The sequence below is a fragment of the Garra rufa genome, chromosome 23 (assembly GCF_049309525.1).
Source record: "Garra rufa chromosome 23, GarRuf1.0, whole genome shotgun sequence".
Taxonomy (NCBI): Eukaryota; Metazoa; Chordata; class Actinopteri; order Cypriniformes; family Cyprinidae; genus Garra; species Garra rufa.
Genome location: NC_133383.1, coordinates 38,701,396 through 38,720,201, shown reverse-complemented (window position 1 = coordinate 38,720,201; position 18,806 = coordinate 38,701,396). Strand labels below are relative to the sequence as shown.

The following is an 18,806-nucleotide window of genomic DNA, read 5'->3' as shown; positions in this document are numbered from 1 at the left end:
ACCAAAATGGTCTCAGATCATCTTCAGACAATGGTGGCAAAAAGTTATCTTAGCTTTTTGATATATCAAACCATTTTCGTAAAGCACGCTTTGTCAAAATTTGTGCAAAAATGGGCATGAGGCTATACCTTTGCAACACTTGAGTGGATTCAGACCAAACTTAGTACATGTTATACCAAGCATGACCTGAGGGCACATGAGTAATTTCAGCACAGCACCACCTACTGGCCAAAAGATATAAACTGGTTTATATTTTCTAAACAGTTCAACCAAAAATGATACGATTAATCATGTTAGATTCAGAGTATCATACCGAATACAAAAAAAGGACATGCTATGTCTCTAAGGCTGTATCTCTGCAATGCTTTAGTGGACTCTTACCAAACTGGGTATGTGTTATTTTGTACATAGAACATCTGTATAATATTGTCTATTGTTTTTTTTTTTTCACATATGTATTCTAATCACTTCAAATCACAGACTTCAGTTTCAACCCTAATCCAACACACCTGGACCAGCTAATCAAGGTGTTCAGGGCTACTTAATTACAGACAGGTGTGTTGATGCAGGGTTGGATCTTAAGTTTGCAGGAAGGTGGCTCTCCAGGAGCAGGATTGGAGAACTCTGGTCTTTACTGAGAAATTAAAGACAGCTCCTTAGCTCTTCAATTTACCTCAGTTGTGCTTGGTCCCTTAATTGCAGATATATTTATTAATATATTATTATTTTGTAATTGTATTTTTTCCTTATTCTCATAATACATTCAGTAAAGAAAATCTTGTTAAGACAATTATTTTTAAAATTAAAATGAGTGTAAATAAAGGGTAGTATAAATACTATAGTAGGGTTGTCACGATACCATGAAAATGACTTACGATACTATACCAGCTGAAGTATCACGATACCAAGTAGTATCGCGATACCATGCAGTATTTTGTTCATTTAAAATTCTATTCTACAAAATGAATCAAAATTTCATAAATGAAAAGATGTAAATGAAAACAGACAACATTTTTTCTCTAAATATTTCATTAATGTAAATGAATGACTGGCTATTGTTTTCCACGAAATCATGTCAACATAACTCCTCTTAGCAATGCGCAGAAGCTGCATGAAGTGACATTTAGATGTGGTATTTATATATTTAGACTTTATTTATAATTGCATAAATTACAGATTAAAGATGAATGTTTTAAATACAAAACACTGAATGTAGAAATATGGTAAAGAATGTAATATGATGAGAAACTTAAAACCGCCAGCAGGTGGCAGCAGTGTTTGTGATTGAATCACTGAGTCGTTCAAACGATTCTTTCAAAACGGCTGAATCATTCAGGAGTGAATCAAATGACTTTTTATGAATGGCTTAGTGATTCAGTGAATCAACGATTCGCCCAACCAACGCGGATATGGATTTGAACACAGAAACGAAACAAAAACATCTTACTGAACTGTCAGGAGCATTTTTGCTTGCATATCTTGAAAGTAAGCAGCTTATATATTAAAACATATTAATTTATAATATAAAAAATATATATAATGATTAATAAGAACAAAGTGGAAAGCAGCTAGTATGTTAATGAATGGAATTGCATTCGTGTTGTGATCAACGATCATTCCAGAAACGAATTATTTCACCTGTTCTAAAAGTGGGCAAAGGAATGAAAATACGAAAAAACTTTAAATATGTTGAATAAGTGATTCTTGAACTGCTATTTTTTAAATAACATCAGACGGTCTGAATCAGACCCTCTCTTCTGATAAACTAAAGCGTGAACAACGACGTGCGCGTGCACCTTCTCTTTTCAAACTGAACTGAAGCGTCGGGAAACACTAAATACCATATAAAGCGTAGACACAGCCTGTAATACACAAAGCACAGCAGAAAGACATTTTGGTGTGCTGGCGTGCATGTTCAAATGAACGTTTTAAACAGTGTTCCTGCCGTGCATACAACATATCTTACGGTCCTACCGTGTGGACGATACTACCGTTTCAAAAATGCAATGGCACCGCGGGTATTTATAAGCTTTAGTATCGCGATACTACCGTAGTACCGGTATACCGTGCAACCCTATACTATAGTATAGTAGTATTCATACTTAATAAATAATAAGAAATATAGTTATTTTTCAGTCAGTCAAAGAATAATTTTTAAGAACTATTTTAATTTATTATTTTAATATAAAACAAATATTTTATATTTGTAAATGTGACACAAACTACTCTTAAGTAGAATGGGTATATTTGTAGCAATAGCCAAAAATACATTGTATGGGGCAAAATTATTGATTTTTCTTTTATGCCAAAAATCATTAGGATATTCAGTAAAGATCTTGTTCCATGAAGATATATTTTTAAATTTCCTACCATAAATATATCAAAACTTAATTTTTGATAGGTATTATGCATTGCTAAGAACTTCATTTGGACAACTTTAAAGGCAATTTTCTCAATATCTTGATTTTTTTGCACCCTCAGATTCTAGATTTTAAAATAGTTGTATCTTGGCCAGATATTGTCCTATCCTAACAAACCATACATCAATAGAAAACGTTATTTAATTAAAAATGTACCCTTATGACTGTTTTTTGTGGTCCAGGGTCACAAATATTTGTGGTATTACTATAATTAAAAGCAATGTGGTGGATTGGCTGCTTAATATGAAAATAATAATCTTTGTGGATTTTTAATTTTGAACACATGGATATGCATATGCATACATAAAATATGAACATATCCATATTTTGGATTTATTCCTAAACACTGTTTGTGAGATTTATAGGTGAGATTTAGTGTTAATTTCGTCACCTATTTTTAATTTAGTCTTAGTCTTAGTCTTGTGCCAAATGTCCTTGTTAGTTTTAGTCATATTTAGTCATTCACATATCTTTTTTTGTTAGTCAAGTTTTAGTCGACTAAAAGTCTCGTCATTTTAGTCTAGTTTTAGTCAAAAGAAAACTCAAGGTATCTTAATTTTAGTCTAGTTTTAGTCAAAAAAGAACTCAATATATTTTAGTCTAGGTTTAGTCAAAAAATTGTAGTCTTTTTTTAAAATAACACATTATTACTGAGATTATTACTGATACACATTTCAGTAAAAAAAGTGTTTCACATATCTCAAACATTGGTTAAATGTCATAATTACCTGACAAAATACACTTGTTGAATGATTTTTGTTGAATGCAAATGTTAAACGTGTCTGGTTTTCAATTTCTGATTTAGGAGACACATTCACAAATGATTAACCCTTTCAGTGGTGAGTTTAAAATATTCTAGCGGACCCCTGAGAGTGAGTTTTTTTTAAGCGACCGTTATTTTAGAACGTTCGTCCTTATTGTTTCCATGGCGACGCATCAAGCTTGTCACGTGACACAACACAGACACAATAACACTGTATGACAGATAGATCGCTTTTATTTCGTTTTTCCTTTTTTATCCAGAATACTCACACACTTGCTTACCATGCCATGAACTATCTAATATTCCGATTCACAAATATGTGTGAATTAGTATGTTTCGTCGTTTAAAACCCTATATAAATGATCTGGATCGTAATCTGTAACGTGAGATGGGCGCGGCCATGTTTGTTCGCGCTGCTGTTCAGAGAGTCCTGTCAGCCGTATTTACAGCACATATACATTCATCCGTTTCTCCCGAAATACATGCAAGTACAGATCTGGCCATTTAAAATGCGCGCGGGAAGTAAAGTGGTCTCGCGTGACGCCGGTGTATTCCAAGGGAACACGGAAAATACAATGACATAGGAAAGACATTATCAGTAGGGGGCAGTCATGTAACGCACTGGACTGGAGCAGGCTGAAAACATTGCTGCAAACTAAAAGGTACGGTAACCTGGAGGGGACACCTTCGGTTCACTTATGTTTGTCGTGGCCACACAAATGAATTCGTAGGAACGTCATATTACTTTTTGTCATTGCCACGAGATATTAATTCCTGGGAATGTCATATTATGTCGTGGCCACAAGATTATTTTGTCGAGGTAATGACATCCTTATGTTTAATGCATAAACAAACCTGCGTAACCATAACCCAGGATTATCAGAGATAGGTTTGTTAATATTTTTTATTTTGAGTTAAGAAATGATTATATTAATTGTTATAGAAATTAATGCAATATTAAGTTATATATTAACAATAGGCAATGCTGTATATGCGAATGTCTGTGCGCGATGTAGACAGCATTCAAAAGTTTATCAAGAATAAATATTACATATAAGTACTTCAAATTAAATAGCCCTGCAAGAAACATTTTATGCATCCTAAAGTCTTATCCATTAATTGATCCTCTTTTTCTGTAATAAATTTATTATTCGTTTATATTCATTATGTCCCCCTTAATTTCGATCTCTTAACATTCCGAATGTTAATGATAAATGCTGGCATGCCATTAAAGCTTTGATTATGCTGTAAATCGTTTATGGTCACACACGGGCATTAATACAATCATAAAGTCAAAACTTTATTGGCATAATTGTCGTTCACAATATTTGCTAAATATATGCCAAATAGCATATACAGAAAGTTATTTAGGTTAAGCGATTCAAAGTAGATAGCTCTAAATCACTTATTATTTATTATTATTATAGGTTATTATTTTTTCAATACCTGGTTAGGGCTATTTATTTTTAACGCCTGACAATTATGCCAATAACGTTTTGACTTTTTGATTGTATTTATCCCCGTGTGTGACGATAAATGAGCATGTTTTCATTTACAAATGAAACTACGTGATGATTCATTTCTCAGTAAAACAGTTTAGTATTTATATAGTCTAGTCTATTAATTAGACGAAACAAAATAACATGAACGTTAAAGAGAGCCAAATTAAGGGGTGGAAACGCACGGAAATAAAAATATATACAAAAATAACAGGCTAATAAAAATAATATTATTAATAGTAATACTAATGATAATGATAATAATATTAAGACAAATACGAAAAAAAGACTATTAGTTAATAGAAGGAATGTAGGCCTATTTTACTGTGTGACGATAAATTATTTCCAAATGAAACTACGTGAATGATTCACTCTTCAATTATTTGTCTATTAATTAGACTAAATAAAATACAATATATGTTAAATTTAAGCTTTAAACTGCATTCCAGTAAAAAACCCAGTCATAGAACCTTTACATTATCATTTACATTCAGAATGTTATGTAACGAGATCAAAATGAAGGAAAAAATAACGAATATAAACGAATAATACAAATATTACGGAAAAAAAGAAAGTCAGTCAATGGACAAGATTGTGGGATGCATGAAATGTTTCTTGCAGGGCTATTTAATTTGAAGTAGGCCTACATGTAATACATGTAAACACTTGTGAAAGCTGTCTACATTGCGCACAGACAGCATTAGCATATACAGCATCGCCTATATAATTATTTAATATTGTATTAATTTCTATAACAATTAATATAATAATTTCTTAACTCAAAATTAAATATCTCAAATAATTCTGGGTTACTAATGTCACGCAGGTTTGTTTATTCATTAAACTCGTGGCCACAAGAAATGCATGTTGAGCAAAAATACATTTCACGAAAATAATATAAAATTACAAAACAAAGAAAACAAATGGAATGAGGGATAAGCTTTAAAGTTCACGTAAAAGCCAAATATTAAGCGGCATCCTTCATGTTTTCTTTATTCAGCAAATACTTTACAGTTTTGAATTATGTTCAGCTTCTGTTTTTATGACCATAAATGAGAGTTTTTTTTTTTTTTTTTTTAGAAAAACGTCCGAACACCGGTCTCAAAAGTAGAAGCGAAAGTCTTGTTTCCACCAGCGCGGCATTTTTTTATTCACCGTAATTGATGGATGTCTAAAACAAAAATAAGGAGAATCCTAAAACATAAAAATATACATTTCTTAAAATAATAACATCTGAACTTCGTACACAACAATACGGCAACGACTTTACAACAGGACACATTATTTTATTTTAGCTTGTACACCAATGGATTTCAGATGTCGGGATATTTCAGACCGCATCTCCACAGCATAATCACTCTAATATTAAACATACGGGTCAGGAGGCGGGTCGGGTACAATATTTTATTTTTTTATTCGGCGGTCCGAGTTGCGGGCGGGTTAGTTGAAAACGTCGGTCGGGTTCGGGTTGTTTATCCACTGACCCGCGCATCACTGGTGTCAGGGCCGTGGACACTAATGTTTTGAAAAAAGTGGAGCGAGGGAGGAAAGCTTTCCCCTTCTCCCTGGCATGCATTTGAATGCTGAATTCGAAATGCAACTGAATGCAGTCGGAATCCACCCCCAGCACCCCCAAAATAGTCTCCAAATGTTGATTACAACAAGGCAACAGACAGCATTCAACACCCCACCCCACCCCCACTCTGCCATTCATAAACATTTCGCTCTTTATACTGCATGCCGCTTAACGCTGATGCCTCATTAACGGCTACTTTTCAGAAAACTGAAAAAAAAAGAAAAAAAAAATACTTCCCTTTGGTTTCCCAGAACAGACTTAAGCCTAGTTCCAGGCTTAACGAACTTCTTCGAAATGGAAAGAACTACTTTTCCACTTTAAAAAAAAGAAAAAGAAAAAAGGTGGGGAAAAATTGCATAACTCACTGGAGCACTTTTGATACTCAACAACTGTATTCGTTGTCAGTCATATAAGCTTTATTGTTTTGAAAAGTGAGCCTTCTGTTTATTTGTCTAAATTATTTTCTATATTAGGATAAAATACTAGGCTATAGTATTTACATGGACATTAGGCCAAATCTACATGGGTTTCTTCCCTTTCACTTCAATTAGTTTTTAAGAAAAAAAAAAAAAACTGCATGGGCAGTGCGCCATCTTAATGTACAGCATCAAAAATGTAAGAACAAATCTAAAGACAATAATAATAATAATAATAATAATAATAATAATAATAATAATAATAAAATTAATTATTAACACTCCTAAAAGTACAGTATAGTGCTCAGATACACTTAAGTTAGGTGACCTAACCCTAGTTGATACTTTATTTCAACTTTTCAATTATTTCATTAATTTACAAATAAACAAATGCCTTTCCGATATGATATAAGTGAAAAGGGAGACGATTTCGAAAATGATTTCACCAAAAGGCGGACGCGAACTCGGGTCTCTCGCGTCAAAAACGATGTGTTACTCGTATTATCACTTGCGCCACTGAAAATGTTGCACAATAGTCGTCTTTTGTAATATTTGTAGCCTAAATATGGCCTATTTGCATTGTGTAAAAACATTAAATAAAAGGCACCAGACTACAGAAAATGGCATATACTAAAGTATTTTTTTCTGTTTTTACATTTTTACATTTATTTTGCTCCCGACGCCCATGCTTGATGATGAAGTATAGTCTATAGGATATAACAAAGTGCTTTTCCAGTCCCGATTCGACGAGGTTTTATTCCGCATCCACCCGCTCCCGCTATATTAACTATATTATTTGCCCGCTGCCTGCTTAGAATAAATTTCTAAGCACCAAAATCGCAAAAACAAATCAAAATAATAATAATAATAATAATAATAAATAAATAAATTAATTAATTTTTAACTCTATAAAAACTGTAGTTTATATTTATCCTCTCCATTTCTATTTCTCTCTACTCAAATTAATTGTCAGTGTCTAAAATTGTGTATCTTAGAAAAAGAAAAAGACGAACTACCTCTTAAACATGCATATCTTAATTTGATGTTGCTTTAAAACGCTGAAATATATAATGTATTTTATTCTGAAGGTGAAAGTTGTCGAGTTATTCAACTGCCCGCGGCGCCGTCAGGATCACTTTTTTCCCCCTTTAATTAAGTGGATACAGCTTACAATACTCCTTCAAGAGTACGGGATTGCTCAAAACTATGCTATTTTACATATTTCTGTTATTTGTGTACAATCACAATGAAAGAACAGATGTGTATGCTATTTGTAAAAAAAAAAAAATGGAAACGAGATGCTAGTTTAAGGTCGCATCACATAAATTGCCTACAATTCTGCATATAGGCTTGCTACTTATTAATTTTATTTTATTTCGTTTTGTTAAATTATTATTCATTAAGAAAATTATATTTCGCATATGGGCATTTTTATTTATTTTGGGGTTTTCTCTGTGCATAAGCTCTGCGCCTGACGTTCTGATGTTTCTGCTGCTTTTTGCTTGTGTACAATTAACCCCTCAAAACGTTATTAATGTGACACAGCCACGTTTCAATTTAAATTTAAATGTAATTTAACACAATCTGGTCGTTAATAGGCTAATAACTAAACGCGTCGGTTGTCGTTTGGAAAAAAAAAACAGAAATTAACATTTCTATTTTCAATGCAGTCTAATAAAAGTTCATCAGGAAAAAAAGAAAAGAAAATAATAATAAAACTGCTCCTGCTTATGAATAAATTTTTGCTTGATGATGAAGTATCTAAATAGTCTATACTCTATACAAAGTGCTTTTCCAGTCCCGCTTCCACGAGGTTTTATTCCTCATCCACCCGCTCCGCGCTATATTAACTATATTATTCGCCCGCTGCCCGCTTAGAATACATTTCTAAGCACCAAAATCGCAAAAATACTGTAGTTTATATTTATCCTTCCCATTTCTATTTGTCTCTACTCAAATTAATTGTCAGTGTATCTAAAATTGTGTATCTTAGAAAAAGAAAAAGACAAACTACCTCTTAAACATGCATATCTTAATTTGATGTTGCTTTAAAACGCTGAAATATATAATGTATTTTATTGTGAAGGTGAAAGTTGTCGAGTTATTTAACTGCCTGCGGCGCCGTCAGGATCACTTGATTTTTTTCCCCTTAATAAAGTGGATACAGCTTACAATACTCGTTCAAGAGTACGGCATTGCTCAAAACTATGCTATTTTACATATTTCTGTTATTTGTGTACAATCACAATTAAAAAAAAAAACAAAAAACAGATGTGTAGGCTACTTGTAAAAAAAATAATAATAATGGAAACAAGATGCTGGTTTAAGGGCGCATCACAGAAATTGCCTAAAATTCTGCATACAGGCTTGCTACTTATTAATTTGTTAAATTATTATTCATTCAGAAAAGAAAAACATATATTTCTTATATGGGCCTATTTTATTTATTATTATATATAGGTTTATTGGGTTTTTCTCTGTGCATAAGCTCTGCGCGTGAGGTTCTGATGTTTATGCTGCTTCTTGCTTGTGTATAATTAATCCCTGAAAACGAATTTAGCGGTTTACGTCAGTTGTCGGTTGGAAAAATAAAATAACTGAAATTAACATTTCTATTTCCGATGCAGTCTAATAAATGTTCGTCAAGAAAACAAAGAAAGAAAACAAAATAACAATACAACTGCACCTGCTTATGAATAGGCTATCTTTTTGCTATTGGTTTGAACCATAATTTCAGGAAAGAGGAATCATTAACATATAATAATCAATCAACTATTGTACTGGTATTTGTGACCAACGCCCCCTAGAGCTGGCCATGGTGTTTGGCTACAGAATGTTGTTCCTTGCGCCACCTGGTGGATATTATATGAAGTGCAACAACGTTGTAAAAAAATTAAAAAAAGCAGCTGCGGTAGGACGCGTGCCCACGCGTGCCGAATTGCAGGCTGCCGCGTGAAAATAGACGCATTTTTAATGGCCAGATCTGTAGGTGGCTGGTGAACTAGAAGAGGAGTAGAGTGAACTTTTTAGTTACTTAGCCTATGTGTATGTGATATGAATAAAACACATCGGCAAATTATATTTGAATAGATTGTTATTTGCTGCTTCCATAGACCTATGTGTGTATTTTACAAACTCTAAATGTCTCCTTTTACTAGTACTTATGTGTATTTAAATGTCTGAAACCTAAAATAAGCGTTATGTGGTTAAAAACACTGCATAGTTGTGATTATATGACAAGCGCAGAGCTCGTCCGTCTCTGGCTCAGCGCCAGCCAGTTTGAATATTTTAAAGCCGTAACAGCTGATGAAAAAGCAGAGACGATTGTAGACGAAAATGAAGAGAGATTTTATCTTAGTTTTTATTTTATGCAAAACATTTTCGTCTCGTCTTTTTTCGTCAACAATAAGGCATGTTAATTTAGTCTTAGTCAGCGTTTTTGGACAGTGGTGCAGTCTTGTCATCGTCTCGTCTTAGTCATGAAAAAAAAGGTCGTTGACGAACATATTTCGTCTCGTCTCGTCTGACGAAATTAACACTAGTGAGATTTATATTACAGTGTATCACATTGTGCCTTTTTTCTCTAAAACCTGTTGCCCAATTACTTCTGTCCTCTTTTGCTCTATACGGGAAATGACAAAACATTCTCTAAACCCTGCCAGCCATTTTATGGGAAAACATCCATTATGCGAATATCCTAATATCCCTAATATCAAGGGCCTCTTGATCCATGGTACACATGGCATGGCACACGGCTATAGTGTGGTCAGCCTTATGTAACAGTCAGCAGGAAAACAGCATTTCAGACCACAAGTATGACAAATCAGAGTGGGATATGCAAAAATCAAATCCCACTAAATCCCAAAGGAGCTCACAGCACAAACGCTACATTGTGCCACAGAAAAATATGCTGGCTTGAGCAAAAGTAATCCATTGCACACCAAGGCCTAAAAACCATACAGGACAGAAAATGACAAATCATTTCTTCTAAACATTTTCCTCCTTAGAGTAAGACCTCACGTGTTTTTGTACTCTTTCTGTATGTCAACACTTGTCTCATTTGCTGTGACTTTATGTTTCTAGGGGATTTTGCTTATATAAATACTGAAAATGCAACTCAGAACTGTATTTACATTAGCAATACAATATAAATGTGTATTATACAAATATTAAAGCTTAAAAGTGTATGTTCTTCAGTTTATTAATCATTTTTCTGCTTCAGCCAGTAATAAACACAATTAGAAGTGTTATTAAACTAATAAAGTTTATTACTGATACTTAAAGATAAAACATTGCTCTATAATTTACACACCTTTTTGTGGTCTTTGCCCCCAGTTTTTTGAGGTCTTCCACCTCCGGTCTCGTCTGCAGTTGAACTCATCTGTTATTTAAAGCAAATATACAAAATGCATAAATTAGAATCATTAAAAATCCAACATGAATGTCTCAGTTCCCTAAAATGATTAAATCATCATCATAATAGCGCACTATTAAAATCTGAATGTGTAAAGGTAGCTTCAGCTGTATGCACTGTGCACGTTATCAAACAGGAAATGAAGTCATGTGATGTTCCTGTTCTTGGTAGAACTCAACGCTGCTGATGCAAGAGATGCAACTCTAAAGCAACTCATTAGAAAGAGATACAAGTTTCCTCCCGACTCAATTTAAATGTTTCAGTCTGAATGATGCAGCATATGCGGTATATAATTGCAAATGTTCTGCTTGAATCTGCAGTTCTGCTTAGCGACAGGATGTTGGTAGCAAACAAAGGAGGGAAAACATATGCAAAATTGAAGACCTTTCCTTTTCATACAGCAGTGCTCTATTCAAATAGCCTCAGGGACCAGAAAAGCTGTTTGTCCACATGAGACAAATGTTACTAAACATGGCTACAAGTACTCAGTTGTCACGAAAATGATAGATAGATAGATTAGATAGATAGATAGATAGATAGATAGATAGATAGATAGATAGATAGATAGATAGATAGATAGATAGATAGATAGATAGATAGATAGATAGATAGATAGATAGATAGATAGATAGATAGATAGATAGATATAAAAACACATGAACATATGATAGTCATATGAACATAATTATGTATCATATGGATGATCTGTTAGTCCTGTTTGTTTTTGGATATATTCTGGATATATTCATTATAAAATAAAATAAAATAAAATAAAATAAAATAAGAAGTAGTTAATGCATAATAATAATAATAATAATAATAATAATAATAATGATTTATGATAATTATTAGGGCTGCAACAACGAATCGATAAAATCGATAAAAATCGATTACTAAAAGCGTTGGCAACGAATTTCATAATCGATTCGTTGTGTCGCGCGACGCAGAGACATTTGGTTGTTATTATATATATTAAAAAAAAATTGAGCGCAGAGCGGAGTGGACACATTCGGTCTCTCTCCCGCACTGATGCCAGCAGAGTTCGGCGCCTCATAAGCTGTGTTTCCATCCAAAAATGAGAATTTAACTTATGCGCAAAACTGGAACATTTGAGCATAAAGCACCGCCGTTTCTACATTATATATATATGCTGCCCCGATTTATATCAAACATGTTTGATATTTAAGCCTTTTGGCTAGCGTAGCCTACTTTCACAATGCTTTCAATGCTCGATCGCAAAACAGCTGCTGAACGGGTCGTTGGATAGTGGAGATGGAGAAAACAACTTCTATAGTTTTTGTAACACTGTCTGTCTGTATAATGTGTCGAAAACATACCACAACCGTAAGGAGAAAGAGGAGCTCTGCTGAGGTGAAATCGTCTCAGTTTTGAATAGGGCTGTGACGGTGGCACGTTGTTTTTTTATAGCCTACACTTCAGTCAGCGAACAAGCAGCCTAAAAACGCTAAAATAAATAAAAGAAATAATATATTTAATTAAGAAAGTAGCCTAAGAGTATTAAATAGGCTATTAAACAAACATTCCTTGTAAAAATGTCCGACAGCTCATCAATTTTTGGCCGACTGAATTTCCAGTCCGACTGTCTTTTTTTCTCTTTCTCTTCCTCATTACACAGCTGCTGTTTTTAATAGCAAAGTGATTACATTTATTTTCGTTCCTTTAGTTTATAAAGTTAATTTAGAGATATATTTGGAACACTTTTTGTTTGTTAAATTCAATTTTTTGTTTTTTTAAAGTTATGACCTAGCAAACAGCGGCAGAAAGATCAAAAGCCTGCTTAATTCATCGCGATTTAAATTAAAATCCATTGATATAAAAAAAACTTAAAACATATCACAATATTAGTTTAATCATTCAATCAAGATAATTCCAAAGTTTGTGCGGAGAGAAGCGCGCTTTGCAGCGCATGGAGACGCCAGTGCAATGTGGAATTTCTTTTTTGCTCATAAAGGTAAGAGTAATTACCACCCGGGCCGGAACTGTAAAGGGTCTACCTTAGTTTGTGTGCACTAACAGTATCAACAAAATGTGCTCTTAAAGAAAATAAACAGAATACGCTTGATATCTTTGGTTTAAACAGGAGCGCTTCACAATAATTAACCGAAACCCAGGTAATTGCCTCACAAACACAATATCTATAGAAAGCTTTAAATTATTATTTTACTATAAAACGAAATAATTAAAATCGAAAACAAAACTCTTTCATTAGCTAATCCATAAAGATGCATTAGGCATTAATGAGCAGATGGCAGGATCGTCAATTTCATCTTTGCAACACTGAATCAGAAAATACCAGTTTATTAATAAGTAATTTGAATATTTTCTTAATTTTTGCCTTGACACATTCATGGTAATTACTTTTGCTGGGGCTTTGAGGCCAGTTTTGCGTGCATTTGAATGCGGAACTCTTCCAGCTGGTCGCTGCTGATGGCAGGACACTAAACACCGCCATGGCAGAATGAATGTAGCAGAAAGTTAGTCAAGTTATCCCGTTCCAGCGTGCAAAGTCACATGACTTTTTTAATGCGCACTGAGGAATTTAATTTGAGAGGCTTCTTGATGGGAAATGCAGCATGTACACCACAGCAAGCCGCTGTCTTGACGGATAGTAATTTTAGTTTATTTAGTCTATATATTTGGCAGATGTAAAGCATACATGTGTATGTTTTTTGTGTTAGTCCATTTTTATTTTTTTATTATTATTATTATAACAGTTCAAGGAGCAACATGTTCGTGCACTTTCTAAAGATTTTAGTTCTGTTTTTGAATAAAGGGTTGTAAATCTCTTGTTTTTTTTAATCCGATTCATCGATTAATCGAAAAAATAATCGACAGATTAATCGATTATTAAAATAATCGTTAGTTGCAGCCCTAATAATTATTATTATTATTATATATGTGTCTGGATATATTTATTTATAAAATAAAATAAAATAAAAAATCTATGAGAAGAAGCTAATGCATAATAATAATAATAATAATAATAATAATAATAAAAAAAATATAATAATAATAACAATTATATATTTGTCTGGATATATTAATTTATTTATAAAATATAACAAAATAAAAAATCTATATGAAGTAGTAAATGCATAATAATAATAATAATAATAATAATAATAATAATAATAATAATAATAATAATAATAACAATTATATATTTGTCTGGATATATTAATTTATTTATAAAATTTAAAAAAATAAAATAAAATAAAAAAATCTATGAAAAGTAGTTAATGCATAATAATAATAATAATAATATATTTGTCTGGATATATTAATTATTTATAAAATAAAACAAAATAAAAACTTTATATGAAGTAGTAAATGCATAATAATAATAATAATAATTATTATTATTATAATTATTATTATTATTATTAATTTATTTATTTATAATTATTAAGAATTAGTTAATGCATAATGCATAATAATAATAGTAACTATTATTATTATTATTATTATGATTATTATTAATTTATTTATTTACAATCCTTAAGAATTACTTAATGCATATTATTATTGTTATTATTGATTAATTAATTTATTTTTAGTAAAAAAAGTAACAAATAAATCTGCTTCACTACTTATTATAAAATAAAATAAATAAATCCTTAGGATTAAGTAATGCATAATGCATTCATGCATAATAATAATAATAATAATAATAATAATAATAATAATAATAAGTATTATTATTATTATTATTATTATTATTAATGTATTTATTTATAATCCATAAGAATTAATGCATATTATTATTATTATTATTATTATGTTTAAGAAAAATAAACAAATCTGCTTCACTGCTTATTATAAAATAAAATAAAGAAAATAAATCCTTAAGAATTAGTTAATGCATAATGCATAATAATAATAATAATAATAATAATAATAATTATTATTATTATTATTATTAATGTATTTATGTATAATCCTTAAGAATTAGTTAATGCATATTAGTATTATTATTAATTAATTAATTTATTTTTAGGAAAAAAGTAACAAATCTGCTTCAGTGCTTTTTAAAAAATAAAGAAAATAAATCCTTTTATTATTTAATGCACAATGCATTCATGCATAATAATAATAATTATTATTATTATTATTATTAGTAGTAGTAGTAAGAATTACTTAATGTATATAATTATTATTATTAATAATTTATTTATTTTTAGGAAAAAAGTAACAAAACTGCTTCACTGCTTATTATAAAATTAAACATAATAAATAAAATTAAATAAATACTTAAGAATAAGTTAATGCACAATTCATTCATTCATAATCATAATTTAATTATTTATAATCCTTAATTATTAGCTAATGCATAAAGCATTCATGCATAATAATAATAATAATTAAAAAAAATTAAATTCAGATTTTGAAGTGAAATACATAAACACACAAACACACATGCTTGTGCACAATTTTGTGTTCAAACCTTTGACACTCAAAAACCTTATACCTTTCAGGGTACAGATGCTTTTCACTGCAAAAATCTTAAAAGAACAACTCTGCACTTATTTACCCCTAAAAGTTTCATAGTAATGCCTTATTGGACATATCAGTTATTTAGGGGTCGATAAAACACAAAGTTGTTCTTCTAAGTGTACGTCACCAGAGTCAAGCTCTTGCACCCATAAAGATAAACATTTTGCCCTTTTTTTCTGACAGTGTGGCATTTTCCTTACCTTGTAAACCGCTTTGCTATTCATCTGACGCTAGAGTTGCTGCATATCCAGCCGAAAATGACTCCAGGCGTCTAGTACAGGAAGAATAAATAGAACATGAGTAGGTGTCAGGGGTCTGTCAGTGACTGATACTGAAAGTGAAAGACATTAAGTGCACAAGCAAAGGAAACAGAGTGCTGTACTAAAAGTAAACAAAGACGGAAAGAAAATGTTTATGAGGTAAGCGGAATAAGTGAGCTTTTAAGGCTATTTATACACGCATTAAACACATGGCAAGCGCTGTGTGAGGCTCAATCGTTCCAGAAATGACAGATCACATGCCCACACGCCACTGAATGTTATAAAACAGACTCTGTGAGATATTCAAATCCAACAGACGAAACGCACAGTCTATTTCCCGTCAATTATCTGATGGCAGAGCCACTAAACAAACATGTTCCTGTGCTTTATCAAACGTCGATGAGGAACCGCTGTAAGGAGAAAAAGTTACTAGTTAGAAAACCACTTAAAAGCATCAGCTGCAAGAGAATCACTGGAGGGTTTGATTAGTCTACACAAACATTATATGATATTGAAAGCTCCTTGTCTGACGTGAGCAGAACTCAAGACACTATATTTGGCTTGCTTATCAAGATGAGAAATGAGTTGTACATACCTCAGCGACACTAACTGCTACAAACCAACACGGTAACTAGTTTTGGAAAGTGGCTTGGAGTTCTTTCCGTAATGACTGGCCACTCGGAGAAAACACTAATATCAAAGAAGACGGATTTGCAATTAATCATGAAATCTTTCCTAAGTCGGCCCTGTCCTCAATGTCCCAGCCCACAAAATAAGCAAACAATCGCAGCTGTAAGTACGTACGTAAGAGTCCTGATTCTTGAGGCATAGCCTGTAAGGTAAGGAGGATATTGCTTAAGGCGCTATTGTTTTCACGGCTTTGCTGATTTGCTCGTATCTGTGTCAGCGCTCCGGGCGATCTGATATGCAGGGCACAAAGCTATAAACACCTGAGGTTTATTATGCTTTGTGCATTTTAAACAGTAACCAGGTTTTATGACCAATTTTAGACATTTAACATTCCTCAGCAGTGAATCCAGGATTTCAAAATGAAGAGCTAACATTGGTATAACTAACCGGTCTACACTGTGAAACATTGGTACTTACAAGTTTATAAATATGCAAACAATAATTAATCATTTTTAGTGCTGCTTCATACAGACATTTTTTCATATGAATATATTAATTCTTTCAATTCATACACAAAATGACTGGAATATGCCTCTCCTATGATGAGCATTTTTTACATTTCCGAATTAAGATTCATTTTAATATGTGATCCTGGACCACAAAACCAGTCATAAGGGTCAATTTTTTGAAATTTAGATTTATACATCATCTGAAAGCTGAATAAATAAGCTTTGTTAGGATAGGACAATATTTGGCCAAGATAAAACTATTTGAAAATATAGAATGTGAGGGTGCAAAAAAAAATCTAAATATTGAGAAAATCGCCTTTAAAGTTGTCCAAATGAAGTTCTTAGCAATGCATATTACTAATCAAAATTAAGTTTTGATATATTTATGGTAGGAAATGTACAAAATATCTTCATGGAACATGATCTTTACTTAATATCCTAATGATTTTTGGCATAAAAGGAAAATTGATCATTTTGACCCATACAATGCCTTTTGCTACAAATATAGCCGTACTACTTAAGACCAGTTTTGTGGTCCAGGGTCACATATATTTTATTTTTTGTTTATGGCGAGCATGAAGTTTAAAATTTCAGGGCATTCCAGTTCTCCTGATATCATGAAAGAATTGATTTTTTTTCATAATTTTGATTATTTTGATGACGCAAAATAACGCTGACGCTACCTTCTTTCTAATTTTACCACAACACTCAGAAAATAAAATACTGATACGATGCCACATTGTGTGGATTTTGGTTGTAATTTACAGTCAAAGGGCAACAAGAGAAGCAATGTGAAGCTCCACTGCTTTCCTAGCGATATGAAAAGAAGAAAAGAATGGGAAGATGCCTCTGGCCGAATAAAAATTCCTAAAGACCCACGTCTTTGTTCTCTCCACTTCAGCCCTGATGCCTTTTAGGCTTTTAGTAGACCACGGCCACTGAAAGAGCTTACAAACAACAGAGACAAGAAATGCCAGATGCCATCCTGGCAGGATGTAAACATACCCATGCTTGTCATGACGCTGTAGCTACTAAAGGAGTTTCTCAGTATGGATTTCACTCGATATCTGGGGCGTTTAGACTCCTTATGTGGAAAAACCAATTGTACTGCATTTGGTTTAAGCCTGCGCTTACAGTATATCCATCGCCACCTGTAAGGTTTTTCAGTAGCTGTGGTCATCGTGTCAGTATTTTATTTTCCGAGTTGTGTTGTAGTAAAAATAGCAACAGGTAGTGCCAGTAGCTCACCGAGTGCAATCATTTTACATATCATTTGTTTAAATAACGTAAATCTTTCATGGTATTTTTACTACATATTTCAATACGAGACATAATTTACGTTATATTAAGCCCTTCAAGTCTTAATACTCAGGGTTCCCTTTAAAAAAATGCCTTCCGAATTGAAATGCGATGGAAAAAAGAGGAAGAATAAGTTTGGCAAAAGCCAGGTTTAAACTCTAGTCGAATGTTGGTGATGAAAGTGGGCATTTTAATTTTTTTGAGACTACTATGTAATAACCTAACAACCGAACACCCTAGAAACCACATATTAACACTAGTTTTAAGAAAGTGTTTATCAGCATGAATTTCACTTAATATTTCGGGGCGTTCAGACTCCTTGTGTGAAAAATCAATGCTACGGCATTTGGTTTAGGTCTACACTTATATCCATCATCACTAGTAAGCTCTTTCAGTAGCTGTGGTCATTGAATTAGTATTTATTTTCCGAGATGATTTGCGGTAAAAATAGCAATAGGTAGCGCCAGTAGCTCACCGAGTGCAACCATTTAAAGTAATCGAAATA

At 32.4% G+C, this 18,806-nt stretch overlaps 1 protein-coding gene across 1 annotated transcript in view; it reads right to left on the bottom strand.

Moving 5' to 3' along the window:
• Positions 1–16,633, bottom strand: part of pip5k1ba (phosphatidylinositol-4-phosphate 5-kinase, type I, beta a) — a 35,551-nt gene extending 18,918 nt beyond the window's left edge. The window contains exons 1-3 of the mRNA XM_073829423.1: positions 16,459–16,633; positions 15,804–15,874; positions 10,987–11,055 (exon numbers count right to left, since the gene is read on the bottom strand). Of these exons, the coding sequence (XP_073685524.1) occupies positions 10,987–11,055; positions 15,804–15,827 (93 nt within the window). The 5' untranslated portion in view covers positions 15,828–15,874; positions 16,459–16,633. The remainder of the gene's footprint in view (positions 1–10,986; positions 11,056–15,803; positions 15,875–16,458) is intronic.
• Positions 16,634–18,806: the final 2,173 nt, after the last annotated feature.